The 25,583-nt window shown below is 48.0% G+C and overlaps 1 protein-coding gene across 2 annotated transcripts in view; it reads right to left on the reverse strand.

Annotated features, from left to right (window-relative positions):
• NBR1 (NBR1 autophagy cargo receptor) overlaps positions 1-25,583 on the reverse strand; it is a 97,436-nt gene that overhangs the window by 39,341 nt on the left and 32,512 nt on the right. The window contains exons 7-10 of one of the 2 annotated variants that reach the window (XM_056547840.1): positions 19,562-19,630; positions 16,362-16,433; positions 14,657-14,871; positions 3,642-3,791 (exon numbers count right to left, since the gene is read on the reverse strand). In XM_056547840.1, coding sequence (XP_056403815.1) covers positions 3,642-3,791; positions 14,657-14,871; positions 16,362-16,433; positions 19,562-19,630 — 506 coding nt within the window. The remainder of the gene's footprint in view (positions 1-3,641; positions 3,792-14,656; positions 14,872-16,361; positions 16,434-19,561; positions 19,631-25,583) is intronic. The other variant, XM_056547841.1, reaches the window with a different exon arrangement.

Genomic DNA, 25,583 nt, shown 5'->3' on the forward strand with positions numbered 1-25,583 from the left:
GGATCTGGCTGGAAAACAACCTTGTCCTGGTGGATCACCAGAAACTGAGAACGGCAGGAAAGACCTGCCAATTCAGACACCCTCCGGATGGAGGTGATAGCATCAAGAAACGCCACCTTCCAAGAAAGGAGGCGGAGAGACACCTCTCTAAGGGGCTCAAAGGGAGCACCCTTAAGGGCACTCAGAACCAAATTCAAGTCCCAAGGGGGAGAGGGTGACCGATAAGGAGGAACAGCGTGCGCCACTCCTTGAAGGAAGGTCCGGACATGAGAGTTAGAAGCCAGGGGCCGCTGGAAAAGAACAGCAAGGGCCGAAACCTGTCCTTTAAGTGAACTGAGAGACAACCCCAGTTCAAACCCCGACTGTAAAAAGGAGAGAAGACGGGAAACCGAGAGCTTCACACCAACGAAAATAAGACCGCCAAGTACGGTGGTAAATTCTTGCAGAGGAGGGCTTACGAGCCCTGAGCATGGTGTGAATGACTTAGTAAGAGAACCCGCGGGCCCTCAAAACCGCGGTCTCAACCACCACGCCATCAAATGCAGCGACTGTAAATTGGGGTGGCAAAGAGGACCCTGAGAGAGCAGGTTCGGATGGAGCGGAAGGCGCAGTGGAGCATCGTCCAGGAGCCTGACTACGTCGGTGTACTACGACCTTCGGGGGCTAATCTGGAGCTACCAGAATGGCAGGGATGTCCTCTGCTTTGAGCTTCCTCAGCACCCTGGGAAGGAGCGGGAACAGATAGGGTAGGGCAAACCCCGCCCAAGGAATCACTAGGGCGTCCACGGCCAGAGCATGAGGGTCCTGGGACTTGGACACAAAAGGAAGGATCTACCGATTGTGCCGGGACGCGAAGCGGTCCACGTCCGGAATGCCCCAGAGGTCTGGATGTAGAGACAACTCAACGGGGTCGGGTGAGGACCGACTGAGGAAGTCCGCTTCCCAGTTGAGCACTCCCGGAATGTGAATCACCGAAATGGCCGGAACCTTGCTTTCCGCCCAGGTGAGAATCTTGGTCACCTCGGCCATGGCTGCCGAGCTGCAAGTGCCGCCCTGTCGATTTATGTACACCACGGCCGTGTCGTTGTCCGACTGGACGCGGACAGGACGGGACTGAAGACGGGACTCCCAATGAAGAAGACAAAGAAGAATCGCCCGTAATTCCAATATGTTTATCGGAAGAAGGGTCTCTCGGGGAGACCAGAGTCCCTGAACTGTCCAATCCCTGAACACGCCGCCCCAGCCCGATAGGCTGGCATCCGTTGTAACTACCTGCCAGTGAAGGGGAAGAAATGACCGTCCTTGGAGAAGAAGGGGGGAGCGGAGCCACCAGAGCAGAGACTGACGGACCCTGAGAGGGAGAACAATCTGACGATCGAGGGACAGAGGAGACCTGTTCCATCGAGAGAGAATCGCCAGTTGAAGGGGGCGGTAATGAAACTGGGCAAAGGGTACAGCCTCCATGGTTGCCACCATACAACCCAGGACTTCCATACAAGTGCGGATGGGGACGGAGACCTGGGTCCGCAGGGAGCGGACCCCCGACAGAAGCGCCAGAAGTTTGTCCGGCAGGATACAAATTCGGGAAGAGGCCGTGTCGAATGGAAGTCCCAGGAAGGTTAGAGACTGGGTAGGACAGAGGACTGACTTGTCCCGGTTGACCATCCACCCGAGGCGACCCAGAGTGTGGAGAGTGACGTCCAGATTCTCCAGAGTCTGGGCTCTGGTTGGAGCTTTGATGAGAAGGTCGTCCAGGAGTCCTGAATGCGTGAGGTCCAGATGTCTCGAAAAAGTAAGAGACGACCTCCCACCCGAGAAGAAACCGCGGGTGGGGGCCTCACTTCATGCAGAAGTGGGTTTGCGGTTGCCTGATTTGGGTGCAAAACGGCCGGACCGGTTGGAGTCGTGCCCTGAATGAGGGAGCTTTCTTGTCCTGCGAGGGCGCCTGCCCGGACCCTTTGCTGGAGCCAGAGGTCTGAAAGGACTGAAAGGAAAAGGACTTCCTTTGGGAAGTAGGACGAGACTTATTTTGAGGTAACAAGGAACTCTTACCTCCCGTTGCCTCAGAGATAATCTCATCAAGGCGTTTGCCAAAAAGACAGCCTGGGCTGGGCTGCCACATTGCCCGTTATCCTGCCTTCAGCTGCTTTCAAGAACCCTCAATTTTTGCACGTTGTATTTCGTTAATCTTCCTCCGTACCCTACGGGACTACAGATACAAGGGGTCAGAGCAGCAGATTGTTCGCAACCACTCCTGTACAGACCTAGACCACACGGCACTAGTTGTACTTGCCTCATTGTACACCTACAAAAGGTCAGTGTGACACCTTGGGTGTTGGTGGTGGGTATTTGCAGTGTCCATCTATTTGTTTTTAAATACTACACAAGGGAGCGCCCCGTCTTTTCTCCCCATTTTTCCTTTATATAATAGAATACTTTCAGTACTTATTAGCTGCTGTATGCTCCACAGGAAGTTGTGTAGTTCTTTTCTGTCTGACCACAGTGCTCTTTGCTCACACCTCTGTCCATGTCAGGAACTGTCCAGAGTAGGAGCAAATCCGCATAGCAAACCTCTCCTCCTCTTGACAGTTCCTGACATGGACATAGGTGGCAGCAGAGAGCCCTGTGGAAAAGTGTTTAAGGGTACCTCTCATCAAAAAAACTTTTGATATATTATAGATTAATGTATGCAGAATAACTTTACAATTGCATGTTATTAAAAAAATATGCTTCTTTCTATTAAATTTTCCACTTTGAAGAAATGACCACTAGGGGTCTCCCTACCAGTCCTGGCAGCAAGCATTTCAGACTCATGCTGGAGTCCTAAACACTACAAGCTGCAAGTCTGCTTTGTTCACAAAGGAGAACACTCAGAGCTGCCAGCCTGCTTTGTTCACAGCCTGCTTGGCTGTGAACAAAGCAGGCTGGCAGCTCTGAGTGTTTAGGACTCCAGCATGAGTCAGAAATACTTGCTGACAGGACTGATCGGGAAAAATACAATAGAAAGAAGCATATTTTTCATTAACATGCTATTGGAAAGTTATTCAACATTTATTAATCTAAAATATATCAAAAGTTTATTTGAGGAGAGGCACCCTTTAAAGGGGTATTCCAGGATTTTTTTTTTATGTGACAGTTTTCTCACAATTCTTCTGTGATTTTCACAACAATATTTATTTTTAACAGCATACAAAATGACTGTTGTCTCAGATTTTTCCCAGGTTGCAATGCAGCCAAGACCTGACATCACTAGTCAGCTGACGACAGGAAGCCTGTCTGCTTCAATGGGTGGAGCGATCTCGTGGTGGGAGAGAGATCAATCTGCAACTAATGCAACAGCTGTAGGCAGCCTGATTGAAAACCACTGGTCTTTTGAAAGGATGCAGCTCATTTATGTTTCAATGGGTGGGGTGGCTGATGTGTGGGAGGGAGGAAAATGGAATTATGGGATTTGTAGTCAAAAAAGAAAAACTCAAACAGGAAATACCAGTTCACAAAAAGCTAGCCCCAGTGTTAAGGTAATCTCACAACATAGCCATTTAGCCCTAAGACGAGCGCAGATCCTTCCTAAGCATGTCCATTACTGTCTGCCAGGTACGTACTAAAATCACCTTATGGTGGAGAAACCCTTTAAATCTTACCGGACTTGTTCAACAGAGACATGAGGTGAAGGAAATCGTTCCTCTGTATGTGGCTCGACTGGTCGTCTCATCTTAAGAAATAGATGGTTGGGGTCATGGTCGCTGCCTTCGGCCTCACACTGTTCACAGATGCTAACTGATGGGCAGGTGCTATAAGACAGCAATGAAAAGCAGGATACATTTTTAAAGGAGTAATATGCAAAACCAGTCCAAAAGAAGAAGTGATTGGGCACTGCCTGCGGGTGTAGCTCTCAGGAGTGGTGTGGTTATATGCAAAGCTGGGGTGGGTGTCAAATGGCAGTCCAATATTGTGGTGCTACACGAAAATACAAGTGTGTGTGAACAATGACCAATATTTAAAAGGGGTACTCCGGTGAAAAACTTTTTTTTTTTTTTTTAACTCAACTGGTGCCAGAAAGTTAAACAGATTTGTAAATTACTTCTACTAAAAAATCTTAATCCTTCCAGTACTTATTAGCTGCTGAATACTACAGAGGAAATTCTTTTCTTTTTCGAACACAGAGCTCTCTGCTGACATCATGACCACAGTGCTCTCTGCTGACATCTCTGTCCATTTTAGGAACTGTCCAGAGCAGCATATGTTTGCTATGGGGATTTTCTCCTACTCTGGACAGTTCTTAAAATGGACAGAGATGTCAGCAGAGAGCACTGTGCTCGTGATGTCAGTAGAGAGCTCTGTGTTCTAAAAAGAAAATTTCCTCTGTAGTATTCAGAAGCTAATAAGTACTGGAAGGATTAAGATTTTTTAACAGAAGTAATTTACAAATCTGTTCAACTTTCTGACACCAGTTGATAAAAAAAAAAAAATAATAATTTCCACCGGAGTACCCCTTTAAGAAGAGAAAAACGGAGCAGACACCTGTAGGTCCTGCTGTGTCGGTTTATTCAATGTTCATGTGTTGAACAGAGACAGCCCTTCACCCCGTGATCCGAGCAGAGCTGGAGTAGCAGGAGCTTGCAAGCTCCTGCTACTCCAGCTCTGCTCGGATCACAGGGTGCAGGGATGTCTCTGTTCAACACATGAACATTGAATAAACCGACACAGCAGGACCTACAGGTGTCTGCTCCGTTTTTCTCTTCTTCAATATTGGTCATTTTTAAAAGGAGTACTGCAGCCTAATACAACTAAGGGGATAAGTGTCTGATCACGAAGGGTCCGAACAATGGGAACCCCCCCACGCGAAATCCTGTCTGGTGCCCCGGCTCTGCCGCAGCTCTCCCCATTCAGAAGGTGTGTCGAACGCAGCATTACGCCGGGGCCGACACGCCCCCTCCGTATCTCTATGGGAGACGTGGGGACGCAGCGTTCGTGCACAGACCATAGAACAGAATGGTGGGGGGAGTGTCCGTCGGCCTCTTAGTGAGGAAGACGACACAAGCATTAGCCATGCAGAGCCACGGCAGTGTCGGGTCCCTGTACGTGAGATTGTGGGTGGTCCCACCCAGCGGTCGGACCCCCCCTGATCAGACACTTCTTCCCTATCCTGAGGATAGGGGATAAGTTGTCTGTAGCTGTATATTTCCTTTAAGATAACAGATTTTTACATGCACCTAACCCCTAGAGGATGCAGAGCCTACCTATACACCATGGCTGCCTGGTACTTGGCGGGACTATGATGTGGGCTGAAGGAGCTTCACCTGATACCCACTATTAGCGGCAGGTCCCCGGCTGCTAATAGCAATCATGCTGATGCCCACCAATAACCCTGTTCACACCATCTAAAGCATTAGCAGGGTTTACAGACACTCATCAGACCACCCCCAGAGCATTCAATATGGAGGCTGAAGCTCTGCTTACCAGCTTCACAGCAGCTGCAGAGATCCGCTTGTATAGTCTTCCTTCTGGCAGACTATACAAGTGGATCGCCGATATCACTGATCAGTACTATGCCTATGCATAGCACGGAACAGTAATCGTAATCAATAGATTGCTTAATTAGTTCCTTGTGCGAACGTAAAAAAATTAAATAAAAAATAAATAATAAAATAAAAAAAACAAAAAAAAATGTGAATAAGCCCCTCCCCCAAATAAATTAAAATTACCCCATTTTCCCAATAAAAAATAAAAATAAAACAAAACATATTTGTTTGTATCGTCGCGTCGGAGATATTAAAATAAGGAGATTTTTTAGCACTCCCCGTAAAATCTCTTTTCTCATAGCCTTCATTGGGGAACACAGGAGACTATGGGTATATTCTGCTGCCACTAGGAGGCTGACACTAGGCAAAAAAAGAAGTCGGCTCCTCCCGGCAGCATATACCCGCTCACAGGCACTGAGCTAATCAGTTGTGTCACAAAGCAGTAGGAGAAGCCAAAAAAAACGAGAAACGTCCGAAGGACACCAGAAAATAACCGGAACAAACAACCTGACCAGGAAACGTAAATGGGTGGGTGCTTCATTGGGGTACAAAGGAGACCATGGGACGTACCAAAGCCTTCCCTGGGGTGGGAAAAACAACTGCCAGAGAAGAAAAGGACAGTCCAGAGACGGAGACATATCCCTTCGTAGAAGAAAGCGGACGAGGCCCAGAGGAAACCGGAATCCGGAAACCAACAACCCAGAAACACTCATGAAACATAAAGGGTGAGCTAGGATCCCAAAGGCAGAAATTGTGCAGAGATTGGGATCCGACAGCCAACCAAAAAACGGCTATAAAACGGTCACCCAGAAGGCCTGCTTGGCCGAACACGCCTGGCCGCAGAGAACAACTTCGAAGAAGGACAGAAGACACAGGACCACATAGGCCTGGGCAAAATGGGAAAAAGAACGTGCCAGAGACACTTGAAGGGAGAGCCCTGTCAGGAGGCCAGCTGCAACCGTAGGACAGAGGCTATGAGGAAGAAGGCTATGGCAAGGTGCACCTGCTGACCACCCGGTAACTGAGAGGTCCAGACTCAATCCACAGATCCAAGGCCATCCTACCAAAAACTGGGAGGAAGAGAGATCCCAAAGAGTATGCTGCATAGCCAAGAGAGCGGGAAAGGGCCTGCGACAAAGGCTCGTGTATCAGCCAGACTGGGCAACCAGAACAACCTGAAAAAAAGTGACATCCCTTGGGGGAAAATAGCGAGCAAGAGAAAAAACGCACCGCTAACCCTGAGGTCACCATGCTGCTCTGCCTGTGCAGACCCAAGAGACTGGGTGGCTAGAACGGAATGGCAGACCAAGAGAGCAACAGCTCAGAATGACCAGTCCCAAGAGGAAGACAGAGGGGACCCAGCGAGATGTCAACCAGACGAAGCAACAAGGTGAGGGAAGAGAAGAAGACCAGTCCAGGGCATTGGAGTGAGCCCACTCAAACTGTCAGGCAAGCCCGGTACCATTGACACACTCCCAAAAAGGAAGGAGTGATCTGCCACAGCCAAGACTGTCGCGTAACCTTGGGAAGCCCATGACAGCCCGAACAGAAGGGCCATAAAGAGGAAGGCCAAGAGACACCCCAAGCAGAAAGATCACTGGAGAATAAGAGGAAGGCTGTCACGATTCGGCTGGCAGGAGGTGGATCCTCTGTGCCAGAGAGGGATTGGCGTGGACCGTGCTGGTGGACCGGTTCTAAGTTGCTACTGGTATTCACCAGAGCCCGCCGCAAAGCGGGATGGTCTTGCAGCGGTGGTAGCAACCAGGTCGTATCCACCAGCAACGGCTCAACCTCTCTGACTGCTGAAGATAGGCGCGGCACAAGGGAGTAGACAAGAGCAAAGTCGGACGTAGCAGAAGGTCAGGGCAGGCAGCAAGGATCGTAGTCAGGGGCAACGGCAGGAGGTCTGGAACACAGGCTAGGAACACACAAGGGAACGCTTTCACTGGCACAATGGCAACAAGATCCGGCGAGGGAGTGCAGGGGAAGTGAGGTATAAATAGGGAGTGCACAGGTGAGAATACTGATTAGGCCTGCTGCGCCAATCAGTGGCGCAGCGGCCCTTTAAATGGCAGAGACCCGGCGCGCGCGCGCCCTAAGGAGCGGGGCCGCGCGCGCCGGGACAACACAGACGGGGAACGGGTCAGGTACGGGAGCCGAGATGCGCATCGCGAGCGGGCGCGTCCCGCATCGCGAATCGCATCCCGGCTGGGAGTAATATCGCAGCGCACCCGGTCAGCAGGTCTGACCGGGGCGCTGCGAATGAGAGAACGCTGCGAGCGCTCCGGGGAGGAGCGGGGACCCGGAGCGCTCGGCGTAACAGTACCCCCCCCCTTGGGTCTCCCCCTCTTTTTGGAGCCTGAGAACCTGAGGATAAGACTTTTGTCCAGGATGTTGTCCTCAGGTTCCCAGGATCTCTCCTCAGGGCCGCAATTCTCCCAGTCGACCAAGAAGAATCTTTTACCTCTGACAGTCTTGGATGCTAGAATCTCCTTCACAGAAAAGACGTCAGAAGATCCGGAAACTGGAGTGGGAGAAACAACTTTGGGAGAGAAGCGGTTAAGGATGAGTGGTTTAAGGAGAGAGACATGGAAGGCATTGGGAATACGGAGAGAAGGAGGAAGAAGGAGTTTGTAAGAGACAGGGTTGATCTGGCACTTGATTTTGAAAGGACCAAGATAGCGTGGTCCCAGTTTGTAACTGGGGACACGAAAGCGGACATATTTAGTGGAGAGCCATACCTTGTCTCCGGGAGCAAAAATGGGGGGAGTTCTTTTTTTATCAGCAAATCTTTTCATCCGGGATGAAGCCTGTAAAAGAGAATTTTGGGTCTCTTTCCATATGGAAAGATCACGAGTCACTTCATCCACAGCGGGCAAACCAGAGGGCAAGGGAGTAGGGAGGGGAGGAAGAGGGTGACGGCCGTACACCACGAAAAATGGGGATTTAGCAGAAGATTCGGAGACTCTGAAGTTGTATGAGAATTCGGCCCATGGTAGAAGATCTGCCCAGTCATCCTGGCGGGAGGAAACAAAATGCCGTAAATAGTCACCCAGGACCTGATTAACTCTTTCTACTTGCCCATTGGATTGGGGATGATAAGAAGAAGAGAAGTTTAATTTGATCTTGAGCTGTTTACAGAGGGCCCTCCAGAATTTAGACACGAATTGGACGCCTCTATCTGAGACGATATGCGTGGGCAAACCGTGAAGGCGAAAAATGTGTACAAAAAATTGCTTTGCCAACTGAGGCGCTGAAGGAAGACCAGGAAGAGGAATAAAATGTGCCATCTTGGAAAATCGATCAACGACCACCCAAACAACTGTGTTGCCACGGGATGAGGGCAAGTCCGTAATAAAGTCCATACCAATCTGTGACCAAGGCTGTTCAGGAACAGGCAGAGGATGAATGAGACCAGCAGGCTTCTGGCGAGGAGTCTTATCCCGGGCACAGACAGTACAGGCCCGCACTAAATCAATAACATCAGTCTCCAGAGTCGGCCACCAATAAAATCGAGAGATGAGTTGCAAGGATTTTTTTATGCCCACATGGCCTGCGAGGTGGGAGGAGTGTCCCCATTTGAGAATCCCGAGACGCTGGCGTGGAGAAACGAAGGTCTTCCCTGGAGGAGTTTGCCTGATGGAAGCTGGAGAAGTGGAGATCAGACAGTCCGGAGGAATGATGTGTTGCGGAGAGACCTCTACTTCAGAGGCCTCAGAAGAACGAGAGAGGGCATCGGCCCTAATGTTCTTGTCAGCAGGGCGAAAATGGATTTCAAAGTTAAAACGGGCAAAGAACAACGACCACCTAGCCTGGCGAGGGTTCAGTCGTTGGGCAGACTGGAGGTAGGAGAGATTCTTGTGATCAGTGTATATGATAACTGGAAATTTTGATCCCTCCAGCAGGTGCCTCCATTCCTCAAGCGCCAATTTAATGGCCAGTAGTTCTCGATCCCCGATGGAATAGTTTCTCTCCGCCGGGGAGAAGGTCCTAGTAAAAAAAAACCACAAGTCACAGCATGCCCGGAAGAATTTTTTTGTAGAAGGACAGCTCCAGCTCCCACTGAGGAGGCATCTACCTCCAATAGGAAGGGTTTAGATGGGTCAGGTCTGGAGAGCACGGGAGCGGAAGAAAAGGCAGACTTGAGATGTTTAAATGCGTCTTCCGCTTGGGGGGACCAGGACTTGGGATTGGCATTTTTCTTGGTTAAAGCCACGATAGGAGCCACAATAGTGGAAAAGTGTGGAATAAACTGTCTGTAATAATTGGCGAACCCCAAAAAACGTTGGATAGCACGGAGTCCGGAGGGGCGTGGCCAATCTAAGACGGCAGAGAGTTTATCTGGGTCCATTTGTAGTCCCTGGCCAGAGACCAAGTATCCTAGGAAAGGAAGAGATTGACATTCAAAGAGACATTTCTCCATTTTGGCATAAAGTTGATTGTCTCGAAGTCTCTGAAGAACCATGCGGACATGCTGGCGGTGTTCTTCTAAGTTGGCAGAAAAAATCAGAATATCGTCCAGATAAACCACAACACAGGAATATAGGAGATCACGAAAAATTTCATTAACAAAGTCTTGGAAGACGGCAGGGGCGTTGCACAGGCCAAAGGGCATGACCAGATACTCAAAGTGTCCATCTCTGGTGTTAAATGCGGTCTTCCATTCGTCCCCCTCCCTGATGCGGATGAGATTATAAGCACCTCTTAAGTCCAGTTTGGTAAAGATGTGGGCACCTTGTAAGCGATCAAAGAGTTCCGAGATAAGAGGTAAGGGGTAGCGGTTTTTTACCGTGATTTTATTAAGTCCGCGGTAATCAATACAAGGACGTAGGGAGCCATCTTTTTTGGACACAAAAAAAAATCCAGCTCCGGCAGGAGAGGAGGACTTGCGGATAAACCCCTTTTTTAAATTCTCCTGGATGTACTCCGACATGGCAAGAGTCTCTGGAACAGACAGAGGATAGATTCTGCCCCGGGGTGGGGTAGTACCCGGGAGGAGGTCAATAGGACAGTCATAAGGCCTGTGAGGAGGCAAAGTCTCAGCTTGCTTTTTGCAAAAAACGTCAGAATAGTCCATATAAGCCTTAGGAAGACCGGATACAGGGGGAACCACAGGGTCACGGCAAGGAGTACTGGGAACCGATTTAAGACAGTCCTTGTGACAAGAAGTACCCCAGTTCTTGATTTCTCCTGTGGACCAATCAAGGGTTGGGGAATGGCGTTGAAGCCACGGTAATCCAAGAAGAATTTCAGAAGTGCAGTTGGAGAGGACCAAAAATTCAATTTTTTCATGATGAGGTCCGATGCACATTAGGAGAGGTTCCGTGCGGTAACGCACGGTACAGTCTAATCTTTCATTGTTAACAGAATTGATGTAGAGGGGTCTGGCGAGACTGGTCACCGGGATGTTGAACCTGTTGATGAGAGAGGCCAAAATAAAATTTCCTGCAGATCCGGAATCCAAGAAGGCCGTAGCAGAGAAGGAGAAGGTAGAGGAAGATATCCGCACAGGCACAGTAAGGCGTGAAGAAGCAGAGTAGACATCAAGAACTGTCTCATCTTTGTGCGGAGTCAGCATACGTCTTTCCAGGCGGGGAGGACGGATAGGACAATCTTTCAAGAAGTGTTCGGTACCGGCACAGTACAGGCATAGGTTCTCCATGCGGCGTCGTGTCCTCTCTTGAGGTGTCAAGCGAGACCGGTCAACTTGCATAGCCTCCACGGCGGGAGGCACAGGAACGGATTGCAGAGGACCAGAGGAGAGAGGAGCCGGGGAGAGAAACCGCCTCGTGCGAACAAAGTCCATATCCTGGCGGAGCTCCTGACGCCTTTCGGAAAAACGCATGTCAATGCGGGTGGCAAGATGAATAAGTTCATGCAGGTTAGCAGGAATTTCTCGTGCGGCCAGCACATCTTTAATGTTGCTGGATAGGCCTTTTTTAAAGGTCGCGCAGAGGGCCTCATTATTCCAGGATAATTCGGAGGCAAGAGTACGGAATTGGATGGCGTACTCGCCAACAGAAGAATTACCCTGGACCAGGTTCAGCAGGGCAGTCTCAACAGAAGTGGCTCGGGCAGGTTCCTCAAAGACACTTCGGATCTCCGTGAAGAAGGAGTGTACAGAGGCAGTGACAGGGTCATTGCGGTCCCAGAGCGGTGTGGCCCATGACAGGGCTTTCCCAGACAGAAGGCTGACTACGAAAGCCACCTTAGACCTTTCAGTTGGAAACTGGTCCGACATCATCTCCAAGTGCAGGGAACATTGCGAAAGAAAGCCACGGCAAAACTTAGAGTCCCCATCAAATTTATCCGGCAAGGATAATCGTAAGCCGGAAGCGGCCACTCGCTGCGGAGGAGGTGCAGGAGCTGGCGGAGGAGATTGTTGCTGGAGCTGTGGTAATAGCTGCTGTAGCATCACGGTCAGTTGAGACAGCTGGTGACCTTGTTGCGCTATCTGTTGCGACTGCTGGGCGACCACCGTGGTGAGGTCGGCGACAACTGGCAGTGGGACTTCAGCGGGATCCATGGCCGGATCTACTGTCACGATTCGGCTGGCAGGAGGTGGATCCTCTGTGCCAGAGAGGGATTGGCGTGGACCGTGCTGGTGGACCGGTTCTAAGTTGCTACTGGTATTCACCAGAGCCCGCCGCAAAGCGGGATGGTCTTGCAGCGGCGGTAGCAACCAGGTCGTATCCACCAGCAACGGCTCAACCTCTCTGACTGCTGAAGATAGGCGCGGTACAAGATAGTAGACAAGAGCAAAGTCGGACGTAGCAGAAGGTCAGGGCAGGCAGCAAGGATCGTAGTCAGGGGCAACGGCAGGAGGTCTGGAACACAGGCTAGGAACACACAAGGGAACGCTTTCACTGGCACAATGGCAACAAGATCCGGCGAGGGAGTGCAGGGGAAGTGAGGTATAAATAGGGAGTGCACAGGTGAGAATACTGATTAGGCCTGCTGCGCCAATCAGTGGCGCAGCGGCCCTTTAAATGGCAGAGACCCGGCGCGCGCGCGCCCTAAGGAGCGGGGCCGCGCGCGCCGGGACAACACAGACGGGGAACGGGTCAGGTACGGGAGCCGAGATGCGCATCGCGAGCGGGCGCGTCCCGCATCGCGAATCGCATCCCGGCTGGGAGTAATATCGCAGCGCACCAGGTCAGCAGGTCTGACCGGGGCGCTGCAAATGAGAGAACGCTGCGAGCGCTCCGGGGAGGAGCGGGGACCCGGAGCGCTCGGCGTAACAAAGGCCAAGGACCGCCAGGACTGCTCCCAAATAAGACCTCCCCTGGTAGGGAAAGAGGGCATTACTAGAGAATACAGGGTACAGACCCTACCCACCCGAGAGGAACAGTTGGAGAAAACAGGAACAGCCCCCGCAGGTCAATGAAAAATCCAGGACGGCAACCACCAGACAGCAACAGCTGCAACTAGGCCAAATCCAGCAGAACTCCACCAAAAAAAGAGGAGAATGAAGAGTTGAAACAAGAGTAGTAACAGAGAAAGAAACCCACCGATACAGAAAAAAGGACAACCGCTGCAAAAGCAGGAAACGTAAAAGGGCAGCTCGACCACCTTTAAAGAAGGGGAAGCGTAAGGGCTGAAAACACCCCACAGAGCTACCCCAAAGCCGGCAGCTAAAGGGGTAAGCGAGATGGCTGAACCAGCCACACGAGGGAGTATAGAAGTCACCTAGAATGGAATAGTGGAATCCAACCCAAATCCGGGGGGGTCCTATCCAAGGCAGCATGAACAATGATAGGTATACCATTAGAGGCAACAGTACACCAGACTACTAATAAACCAGAAGTGAACGAAACGGCTGTACTGGCCAAGCAGGCTTCCCGCCACCGACCCCTCGTATAGAGGTGAAGTGAGCTGGGTATGCTATAGAGGGTAACCCGAGACCACTGTCACCAGAGGATCTCCACCTCTGGAGGGGAGAAAGGTGGATGCCATAACCAGCAAGCGCCCTAGAAATATGCAAGGGTACCCAATGGGCCCCTCATACTAGTAAGCGATACCCCCATAAACCAATGGAACACCACCCATGTTAACAAATGCCGTTGTAGTAAAAGGTCCATTGCACCTGCAGGGACACAAATGTTTGGTAGTCTCCCACTGGTAGTGGGGGACTGGAATACAGCCGCAGAGGCGGCAGAAAGTGCGCTCCCATGGACGTTGGGAAGACCTGTGAACAAGGGAACACCCTCCCTGTGACACCCACATGCCGTGGTGCATCAGGACTGCAGCTGTGGATGCGGCAGACATCAAATCAAACCGGTCAACTCTGAAATATAGCCGGGTACCAGACCGCAAACACAGATGCGGCAGATGACGCAACTTCTATGGATGGTAGAGAAGGTCCATTGTACATCAGAGAACTCTCACTCACAATGGAGAACTGGAACAGGAGCTGCGGTGGACGTCCTAACCTCCATGGATGGTGTAGAGGATCCATCATACATCGGTCAACTCTCACTCACAGTGGAGTACCGGAATAGCAGCTGTGGCAGATGTCGCAACCTCTATGGATGGTGTAGAGCGTCCATTATAGATTGGTTAACTCTTACTAGCAGTGGAGTACCGGAAAAGTAGCTGCGGCAGACGTCCACACCTCTATGGATGGTGTAGAGGGTCCATTGTATATCGGTTAACTCACTCACAGTGGAGTACCGGAAAAGTAGCTGCGGCAGACGACCACACCTCTATGTATGGTGTAGAGGGACCATTGTATCTCGGTCAACACTCCCTCACCTGCACTGATATTGTATGTTCCCAATGTAAAAATGAACCCACCTGCACTGATACTGTATATTTCCAGTGTAAAGACAAACCCACCTGAACTGATACCGTATGTTTCCAGTGTAAAGACAAACCCACCTGCACTGATACCGTATGTTTCCAGTGTAAAAAGACAAACCCACCTGAACTGATACCGTATGTTTCCAGAGTAAAGACAAACCCACCTGCACTGATACCGTATATTTCCAGTGTAAAGACAAACCCACCTGAACTGATACCGTATGTTTCCAGTGTAAAGACAAACCCACCTGCACTGATACCGTATATTTCCAGTGTAAAGACAAACCCACTTGAACTGATACCGTATGTTTCCAGTGTAAAGACAAACCCACCTGCACTGATACCGTATGCCCAAGATCCTCTTCTTGCAGTTGTTGCAGGCCAAGAGCCAGTCGTATAAGGAGCCCATAGACTGTTCGCGCTCTGGTTCTTGGGTAGGTGCGGAGGAGGAACTGCTGTCTGACATCCAGTCCTGGCTCTGGGAAAGCCGATCCCTCATGATCTGTGTCACCTTCTCCACCGTTTCATGCACAATTTGCTCCTTGAACTAAGTAGACAAGAAATGTAAAAAGATGAAATACACAAGTACAGTAATACATTGCGCAAGCTTGAAAGCAGTGGTCTCAAACTGTGGCCCTCCAGATGTTGCAAAACTTCAACTCCCAGCATGCCACGACAGTCAAAAGCCTGTCTGCATTCGCCAAAGGATTCACACTGTCCCAGAAAAGGTAAATCAAGGCTTTCCTATTATGTCATCCCTTTATACAGTGGTCTTAAACTGTGGCCCTCCAGATGTTGCAAAACTTCAACTCCCAACATGCCTGGACAGCCGTTGGCTGTCCGGACATGCTGGGAGTTGAATTTAGCAACATCTGGAGGGCCACAGTTTTGAGACCGCTGCTTTAAAGCAATATAATTGACATACAACTGTGCAGGAAAGTATCTTGTTATCCTGTAGGCTTAGTGGTAGTGCAAATAAGCATACGCCAAAATTGGGGCCTAAATGGCAATGCCCACCAAACTTTTTTTTTTCTGGTCACTTTAACCCCTTAGTGATTGCCCATACCTGTTTTTACCACTGTCACTAAGCAGCTTTGGGCCTGCGCAGGTCTCGACTGTCAGTATGACAAACAGGGCCCCACACTGACTGCCAGTAGTGGCAGTTTAACCTGTTACATCCTGGCAGTTTAACCCACTACATGCCGCTGTCAAATAATGGCCACTGCATGTATCGGGACTGGGCGACACACTTTATCACCAGCCTCTGGTGACACCAAAAAATGCATACATTTTCCATATAAGGTACAATTTGGTATAGAACACTAAAAAAAAAAAAAAAAAATCATGGAGTCATCATGGACTTGGCAATACCATATATGTCTAAAGTACAAAATTATATAATTTATCACACTCGGTGAACGCTGTAAAAAAAAAAAAAAATTTACAAAATCCACCTTACAAATAAAAATCAATAAAAAAAAGTTAGTTATTTTTGCAGCACAGGAAATGGCTTTTTGTGTAAGGGTGTGTATATGTAGTGTTTTACTTTCAATTTTGTGTAGTGTTTTTAGGGTACATTCACACAGGGTTCACTGCGAGTTTCCCGCTGGGAGTTTGAGCTGCAGCGGAAAATTTGCCGCATCTCAAACTTGCAACGGGAAACTCTCTGTAAAAACCCGCCCATATTAATGTACCCTGTACTCGCCTCTGCTGGTAAAAGGATGATAGATTGTACAGCACCTATCACCCTTTTTTTCCGGATCACCGGAGACCCGACTGATCCGCATTCTCCGCAAATCACCGGTCTGAATTGACACTGACATGGGGTGGGGGAAGGGGTCTCAGGGGTTTGCACGGGATACCTGCTGAATGATTTCACCGCCCGGTTACCGGCGATGAACGGAAACACCAGGGATGTACATGTATGTCCTTGGTCCTTAAGTAACAGGATGCAAGGTCGTACAGGTTAAAAAATGGTTTCATGTTCTAAAATATCTAAAAAGAAAACAACAAAAAAAACAACTAGGAAACACTCACTCTGTCCATGTAGCTGGTGAACCAGTCCGGGGGGGCCGGAGGACACATAACGTCTGCGGTGGGATTGCGTTTCTGCAATGGAAAAAATGAATCAGAATAATAAACCAGCAACTCAAGTCTCCAATAATAAGTGAAGATCGGACAGGTTTGACAACCTAATTTTTTGTTACTGGATCACCAACCCAAAATTCCCATAGAACTAATTTATTTTTCTTACAGACAAATTGGAGAAAAAAATATTTGCTAAAGATAAGTAAGGTCTATAGTTCAATATTCTGATATGAACACAGAACGAGCATTTACCCTGAACATTAAAGGGGTTGTGCGCTGCCCTGCCTTTCTGAGCTCCGCTCGCAGCATCCGGAAGTTCATTACTCCGAACGCTGTGTGCGGGCTTCCGTGTTCGCGGCCGCCCCCTCGTGACGTCACGCCCGGCCCCTCAACCAAAGTCTATGGGAAGGGGGCGTGACAGAGGAAGCCCGCACATAGCGTTCGGAGTAATGAACTTCCGGACACTGCCAGCGGAGCTCGGAAAGGCAGGGCAGCACACAACCCCTTTAAATAAGCACCATCAGATTCAAAAGCTTTATATGTTGTTTATCTTGGCAAAACATTAACCTTTCTAATAAACTTTATTATAGAAATCACGGCTTATAAAAAAAAAAGACCACTAGGGGTCCCCATAACATCCAGAACATATTCCTGTCCGGCTGCAGCATCATCTTTGTCCCAGCTGAAGCACAGGCAGGGACAAAGTCCAGGAAGTGAGGGCGGGACTAGCACTCCTCTGTGCTCACTCCTGTCCTATCAGACTGCAGCATGAAAACAGAGAGGAGGGGGTTACAGAGTAGCCTGCAGTGACTGGATGAAGAGACCCAGCACAGCAGACTCAGAAGTGAATGCATGGTGAGTGAGGGCGGGCTCAGTGCTGCCTTGGATACCCCCTTCCTGAGCAGTGGATGACAGAATGAGTGAGCAGCAGAACAGAGGGATTTGTGAGCCACATACAGAAACTAGACACATAAAAAAGACATGTAAAGCATCTGCAGGACCTAGTGACATATTGAAGCATTCTTTTCTACTATGATATGACAGGTATACTTTAAAGGCATACTCCACTGCCCCAGCGTGCAGAACGTTTTGTAAGGAACACTGGGTGCGGGCTTCTTGATGTCACGCCCACGCCCCTCGTGATGTCACGCAACGCCCCCTCAGTGCAAGTCTATGGAAGGGGGCGTGGCAGTCGCCACGCCCCCTTCCATAGACTTGCACTGAGGTGGCGTTGCGTGACATCACGAGGGGCGTGGCCGTGACGTCACAACCCCCGCAGCCCTCACCCAGTGTTCCTTACAAAATGTTCTGGACGCTGGGGCAGTGGAGTATGCCCATAGCAACCAATCAGATCGCTGCTTTCACTTTTGATAAGGCCTCTGAATACTGAAAGAAGCGATCTGATTGGTTGCTATGGGCAACTCAGCAACTTTTCCTCTGGACAGGTTTTGATAAATTTCCCCCATAGTGCTGGTGAAAAAGCCCTGAATATGCTGGCACTGTACTAGATGGCATGTGGGGGAGTGGGGGTGGGTTACTGATACACTGGGTTTTCAATGTGCCATGTGAGTAGAAATGCAAGAAACAGCATCAGCAATGAATACAGCAGTAGGTACACATATAGTTAACAGGGGCAGGTGCCCTCATCCTTATATGGGTTGTATGATAGGAAAGCCTTGATTTACTTTTGTGGACCATCTTAAGCAGACAGACTGGATCAAAAGACGGTGTAAGTTATGGGAAAACCCTGTACCAAGACATGTTTGGGAGAGATTGAAAGTAGAGACGTCTAAACTACATTAAAGGGGTACTCCGCTGCTCAGCGTTTGGAACAAACTGTTCTGAACGCTGGAGCTGGCAGCTCGTGACGTCACACCCCCGCCCCCTCATGACTATTACAAAAAAGTGGCCGGTCCTTTATCTCCTACGTTTAAATTTATATCTAAAAACAAACAAACCTAAAACCTTACAAATTGTTTGCATATATAGGCTCTAAGATTTTACATAAAAATTTAACAAATCTAAAAGGACTTGCTATGAAAAAGATCAGTAAACCTGACAGACCAATCATTAGGAACTACTATAAGAATGGTAAAGATCAGTATCATTTACAATCCAATAATATATAGGCATCTATGGAAGGTGCTAATAATAATAATAATAAAAAATAATATATATAAGATCAGAATCATAATAGAAGCTAAAGATATCTATAGGCATCTATGAATGGTGCTAATAATAATGAAAAATAATATATATATATATATATATATATATATATATATATATACATATGATCAGAATCATAATAGAAGCTAATGATATCTATAGGCATCTATGAATGGTGCTAATAATAATGAAAAATAATATATATATACACATATGATCAGAATCATAATAGAAGCTAATGATATCTATAGGCATCAAGGGACGGTGCTAAACATATAAAATACACACACACATTATATATATATATATCTCAAAGATCAGAATCATAATATAAGCTTATAATATCTATAGGCATCAAGGGACGGTGCTAAACATATAAAATACACACACACACATTATATATATATATATATATATATCAAAGATCAGAATCATAATAGAAGCTTATAATATCTATAGGCATCAAGGGACGGTGCTAAACATATAAAATACACACACACACATATATATATATATCTCTCAAAGATCAGAATCATAATAGAAGCTTATAATAACTATAGGCATCTAGGGACGGTGCTAAACATATAAAATACACACACACATATATATATATATATATCTCAAAGATCAGAATCATAATAGAAGCTTATAATAACTATAGGCATCTAGGGACGGTGCTAAACATATAAAATACACACACACACATATATATATATCAAAGATCAGAATCATAATAGAAGCTTATAATAACTATAGGCATCTATGGATGGTGCTAAACATATAAAATACACACACACATTATATATATATCAAAGATCAGAATCATAATAGAAGCTTATAATAACTATAGGCATCTAGGGACGGTGCTAAACATATAAAATACACACACACACATATATATATATATATATATATATATATATGTGGAAACTGTTCTAAATTAAGACTTGTGGACACTTGTATTGAAGTAAGATACACACTGTCTGGATGTAATTGATGAACCAGGCAGCTTGGATGCTCCCCCCTCCATCATTTTGGCAAAGTTCTTCCTACCAATAGTAAAAGAAAAGGAAACATCAGGGAAGAGAATAGTGATCGGCAGAAAAAGAGTGAATACAGAAGCACAAGTGAGAGCTGAAGGATTGGGGAGACGCTGGATGAGCAGTTTTTTTTTCTTCTTTTATTTTTTATTTCTTGTAAATCCATCAATGAATATACTTTTTATATTTCATGCACATTTTATTCTGTGTTTAGATAAATAGATCTTCACCGTGTATTATGGCGGCTACAAGTCGTACATGACTATGATCCCTAGTGATAGGGCTGCAGAGCAGCAGGGAGAACGGCGCTCCACCCCAAGACATCTTATCCCCTATCCCAGTGATTCCCAACAGTCAGGCCCTGCCCGGGGTACCGCGATGCTCCGGCAGTTTATTTTATATATATTTTTTTATATACCGTATTTATCGGGGTATACCACGCACCGGCCTATAACACGCACCCTCATTTTACCAAGGATATTTGGGTAAAAAAAGTTTTTTACCCAAATATCCATGGTAAAATGAGGGTGCGTGTGTGCGCGTGCATACCCCGATATACCCCCAGGAAAGGCAGGGGGAGAGAGGCCGTCGCTGCCCGCTTCTCTCCCCCTGCCTTTCCTGGGGTCTAGAGCCCTGCTGTCGGCCCTTCTCTCCCCCTGGCTATCGGCGCCGCTGCCCGTTCTGTCCCCCTGACTATCGGTGCCGGCGCCGATAGCCAGGGGGAGAGAAGTGGCGCCGACAGACAGGGGGAGAGAAGGGGCAGCGGCACCCATTGCCGGCGCCGCTGCCCCGTTGCCTCCCCCCATCCCCGGTGGCATAATTACCTGAGTCGGGTCCGCGCTGCTGCAGGCCTCCGGCACGTTCAGCGCATAGCAACGACGCCGGGGACGCACGCCGGAGGCCTGCAGCAGCGCGGACCCGACTCAGGTAATTATGCCACCGGGGATGGGGGGAGGCAACGGGGCCGGCAATGGATACCGCTCCCCCTTCTCTCCCCCTGGCTGTCGGCGCCGCTTCTCTCCCCTTGGCTATTGGCGCCGACACCGATAGTCAGGGGGACAGAACAGGCAGCGGCGCCGATAGCCAGGGGGAGAGAAGGGCCGACAGCAGCGCTCTAGACCCCAGGAAAGGCAGGGGGAGAGAAGCGGGCAGTGACGGCCTCTCTCCCCCTGCCTTTCCTGGGGGTGTATCGGCGTATAACACGCACACAGACTTTAGGCTAAAAATTTTTGCCTAAAAAGTGCGTGTTATAGGTATATATTTTTTTTTAAATCTCCCGCCCCAGCCTGCGCGCCTGTGAATAATCTTCCCGGCCCCAGGACCATCCTCCCAACCCCAGGACCATCCTCCCGGCCCACTGCAGAAGGACATTGAAAAACAGCTCAGCTTAATTAAGCAGGGATGTGGAATTCCTATCGCCCGACACCCGGGACAAGCAGTTTCGGGCACCGGGCAGGTGAATTTGTCCGGCCCTTAGCCCGGCTTCGGGCAAGCAGGGCCGGACCTGACAAGTCGCCTGGACCTCTGCAGTCTGTATGGAGCGGGCTGCCGACTCCTGCCAGCTCCATACTCTGCAGCCCCCGGCTGTAAAAACCTGTGTCCTCCGAAGCAGAGCAGGGGAGATGAGAAGCTGTGTACAGTATTTGTCTTCTCTCCCCTGCTCTGCAGACGTGCGGGGGGAGATGAGGGGGCGTGGCTTCTTGCTCTGCAGACGTGCGGGGGGAGATGAGGGGGTGTGGCTTCTTGCTCTGCAGACGTGCGGGGGGAGATGAGGGGGCGTGGCTTCTTGCTCTGCAGACGTGCGGGGGGAGATGAGGGGGTGTGGCTTCTTGCTCTGCAGACGTGCGGGGGGAGATGAGGGGGCGTGGCTTCTTGCTCTGCAGACATGCGGGGGGAGATGAGGGGGTGTGGCTTCTTGCTCCCCGTGCAGACCTGCGTCCTCTGCCTTCACTCCCCCCAGCTGTAGCTTCGGAGAGCTGAGGGGAGGAGGCGCGTCTGCACGGGGAGATGCTTGCGGCGCTCACAGGGAAGTATGGGGCAGGCTCAGGATTCCTGCCCGCTCCATACTCTGCAGCCCCCGGCTGTTCTCAGTAGTCGGGGGCCGCCGCTAATAGCCAACATGCAGCGATCGCCGTGGCTAGCTATTAACCCTTTAGATCGCCGCTGTCAAAGCTGACAGCAGCGTCTAAAGAGATCTGTGAATGCTCCCTGTTGGGCTAGTGGGATGGATCGCCCCCCGCAGTGTGATCGCAGGGGGGAGATCCACTATGGAGGTAGCCGGAGGACTTACCTCTGTTCCCTGCTGTCCTGCTCTGTCATTGATAGATCCTGGCTGGACCAGGCTCTATCAATGGATCACAGAGCACACAGATTAATAGAGTTCAATAGAATCTATTCATCTGTCTGAGGAATCTAATGATTCCTCCTATAAGTGTAATAAAGTGTTTATTAAAAAAAAAAAATAAGTTTTAATAAAAGTTTGAAAGACACATTAACCCAGTGGTCTCTAAACTGTGCCCCTCCAGATGTTACAAAACTACAATTCCCAGCATGCCAGGACAGCCGTTGGCTGTCCGGGCATGCTGGGAGTTGTAGTTTTGCAACATCTGGAGGGCCACAGTTTGAAGACCGCTGCATTAACCCCTTCCATGTTAAAAGTTCAAAATCACCCCCTTTTCCTATATAAAAACATGTAAACATAATAAAAATAAACATACTTGGTATCGCTTCGTGCGTAATTGTACAACCTATTAAAATATAACATTATGTATCTCGTACGGTAAATGTAAAAAAATACCAAACCACAGAATTGCATTTTTTATAATATCCCAGAAAAAAAAAGTTAAAAAGCGATTAAAAAGTCAGATCAATACCAAAATGGTACCGATACAAAAAACAGATTATGGCACAAAAAATGAGCCCTCATACAGCCTGGTATGCAGAAAAAAAATAAAGCTACAGGGGTTAAAAAATGGCAATTAAAAAAAATTAGAAAAAGTTCAGAATTAGTAAAACATGACGTAAACTATAGAAATCTGGTATCGCTGTAATCAGGCGCCTAAAGTATAAAACTAACATGTTATCTGACCACAAGGTAAATGGCGCAGAAAAGAAAAACCACCAAATCTGCTAAATTATCTTTTACTATTTCAATTTCACTTTCCTAGATATATATATATATATATTTTTTTTTGGTTCAGAGAATATGTTAAAAGGGGAATCTGGAGGCTGATGCTGGTAAAGTGCGGAGCCCAATAGTTTTGTTTTGCAGGTTTAACGGTGAAGAATTGTGGCCGGAAGAAATCATCATGACGGCGCAGACCAGATGGAGAAGAGAAGGGAACGACGCTGATTTTAGAAGATGTCACTTGTGAGTTGCTGTATAAAGCAACTCATGTTGTGCATTGAGGCTGTTTAACCCCCTCCCCCCTTTTTTTAAAATTTATTATTTTTTTCCGTTAAATGTTTTTTCCCCGAGGGGTTCCCGAGCCAAAAAAGGTTGAATGAAACACTGTCCTATCCAAAGGATAGGGGATAAGATGTCTTGGGGTGGGGTACCCCTTTAACAGGAGTGCTGTTCTCCCTGCTGCTCTGCAGCGAATCCCCGCGATCAGACATCTTATCCCCTTTCCTTTGACTATGGGATAAGATATCTAGGGGCGGAGTATCCCTTTAAGGCATTTAACCCCTTAAGGACTCAGCCCATTTTGGCCTTAAGGACTCAGACAATTAAATTTTTACGTTTTCATTTTTTCCTCCTCGCCTTCTAAAAATCCTAACTTTTATATACACAGACTAGTATGAGGGCTTGTTTTTTGCGCGACCAGTTGTCCTTTGTAATGACATCACTCCTTATATCATAAAATGTATGGCGCAACCAAAAAACACTATTTTTGTGGGGAAATTAAAACGAAAAACGCAATTTTGCTAATTTTGGAAGGTTTTGTTTTCACGCCGTACAATTTATGGTAAAACTGACATGTGCTCTTTATTCTGAGGGTCAATACGATTAAAATGATACCCATTATTATATACTTTTATATTATTGTTGCGCTTAAAAAAAATCACAAACTTTTTAACCAAATTAGTACGTTTATAATCCCTTTATTTTGATGACCTCTAACTTTTTTATTTTTCCGTATAAGTGGCGGTATGGGGGCTCATTTTTTGCGCCATGATCTGTACTTTTTGATACCACATTTGCATATAAAAAACTTTTAATACATTTTTTATAATTTTTTTTTATAAAATTTATTAAAAAAGTAGGAATTTTGGACTTTTTTTTTTTTTCGTTCACGCCGTTCACCGTACGGGATCATTAACATTTTATTTTAATAGTTCGGACATTTACGCACGCGGCGATACCAAATATGTCTATAAAAATGTTTTTTACGCTTTTTGAGGGTAAAATAGGAAAAAATGGACGTTTTACTTTTTTATTGGGGGAGGGGATTTTTCACTTTTTTTTTACTTTTACTTTTACAATTTTTTACATTTTTTTTTTACACTTGAATAGTCCCCATAGGGGACTATTCATAGCAATACCATGATTGCTAATACTGATCTGTTCTATGTATAGGACATAGAACAGATCAGTATTATCGGTCATCTCCTGCTCTGGTCTGCTCGATCACAGACCAGAGCAGGAGACGCCGGGAGCCGCACGGAGGAAGGAGAGGGGACCTCCGTCCGGCGTTCTGAATGATCGGATCCCTGCAGCAGCGCTGCGGGCGATCCGATCGTTCATTTAAATCACGAACTGCCGCAGATGCCGGGATCTGTATTGATCCCGGCACCTGAGGGGTTAATGGCGGACGCCCGCGAGATCGCGGGCGTCGGCCATTGCCGGCGGGTCCCTGGCTGCGATCAGCAGCCGGGATCAGCCGCGCATGACACGGGCATCGCTCCGATGCCCGCGGTTATGCACAGGACGTAAATGTACGTCCTGGTGCGTTAAGTACCACCTCACCAGGACGTACATTTACGTCCTGTGTCCTTAAGGGGTTAAGCACCAAATTTAAAGCGACAGAAAGTTAAACAGATTTAAAAATGTAAAAATCTTAATTCTTCCAGTACTTGTCAGCTGCATGCTTGGAGTTGAAGTTTTGTAACATTTGGAGGGCCATAGTTTGAGACCACTGCTTTAACCCCTTAACGACGCAGGACGTATATTTACGTCCTGCGCCGGCTCCCGCGATATGAAGCGGGATCGCGCCGCGATCCCGCATCATATCGCGTGGGTCCCGGCGCTAATCAACGGCCGGGACCCGCGGCTAATACCACACATCGCCGATCGCGGCGATGTGCGGTATTAACCCTTTAGAAGCGGCGGTCAAAGCTGACCGCCGCTTCTAAAGTGAAAGTGAAAGTGACCCGGCTGCTCAGTCGGGCTGTTCGGGACCGCCGCGGTGAAATCGCGGCGTCCCGAACAGCTGATCGGACACCGGGAGGGCTCTTACCTGCCTCCCCGGTGTCCGATCGACGAATGACTGCTCCGTGCCTGAGATCCAGGCAGGAGCAGTCAAGCGCCGATAATGCTGATCACAGGCGTGTTAATGCACGCCAGTGATCAGCATTAGAGATCAGTGTGTGCAGTGTTATAGGTCCCTATGGGACCTATAACACTGCAAAAAAAATGTAAAAAAAAAGTGTTAATAAAGGTCATTTAACCCCTTCCCTAATAAAAGTTTGAATCACCCCCCTTTTCCCATAAAAAAAATAAAACAGTGTAAAAAAAATAAAAAATAAACATATGTGGTATCGCCGCGTGCGTAAATGTCCGAACTATAAAAATATATCATAAATTAAGCCGTACGGTCAATGGCGTACGCGCAAAAAAATTCCAAAGTCCAAAAAAGCGTATTTTGGTCACTTTTTATATCATTAAAAAATGAATAAAAAGTGATCAAAAAGTCCGATCAAAACAAAAATCATACCGATAAAAACTTCAGATCACGGCGCA

This window comes from Hyla sarda, chromosome 12, assembly GCF_029499605.1.
Source record: "Hyla sarda isolate aHylSar1 chromosome 12, aHylSar1.hap1, whole genome shotgun sequence".
NCBI lineage: Eukaryota > Metazoa > Chordata > Amphibia > Anura > Hylidae > Hyla > Hyla sarda.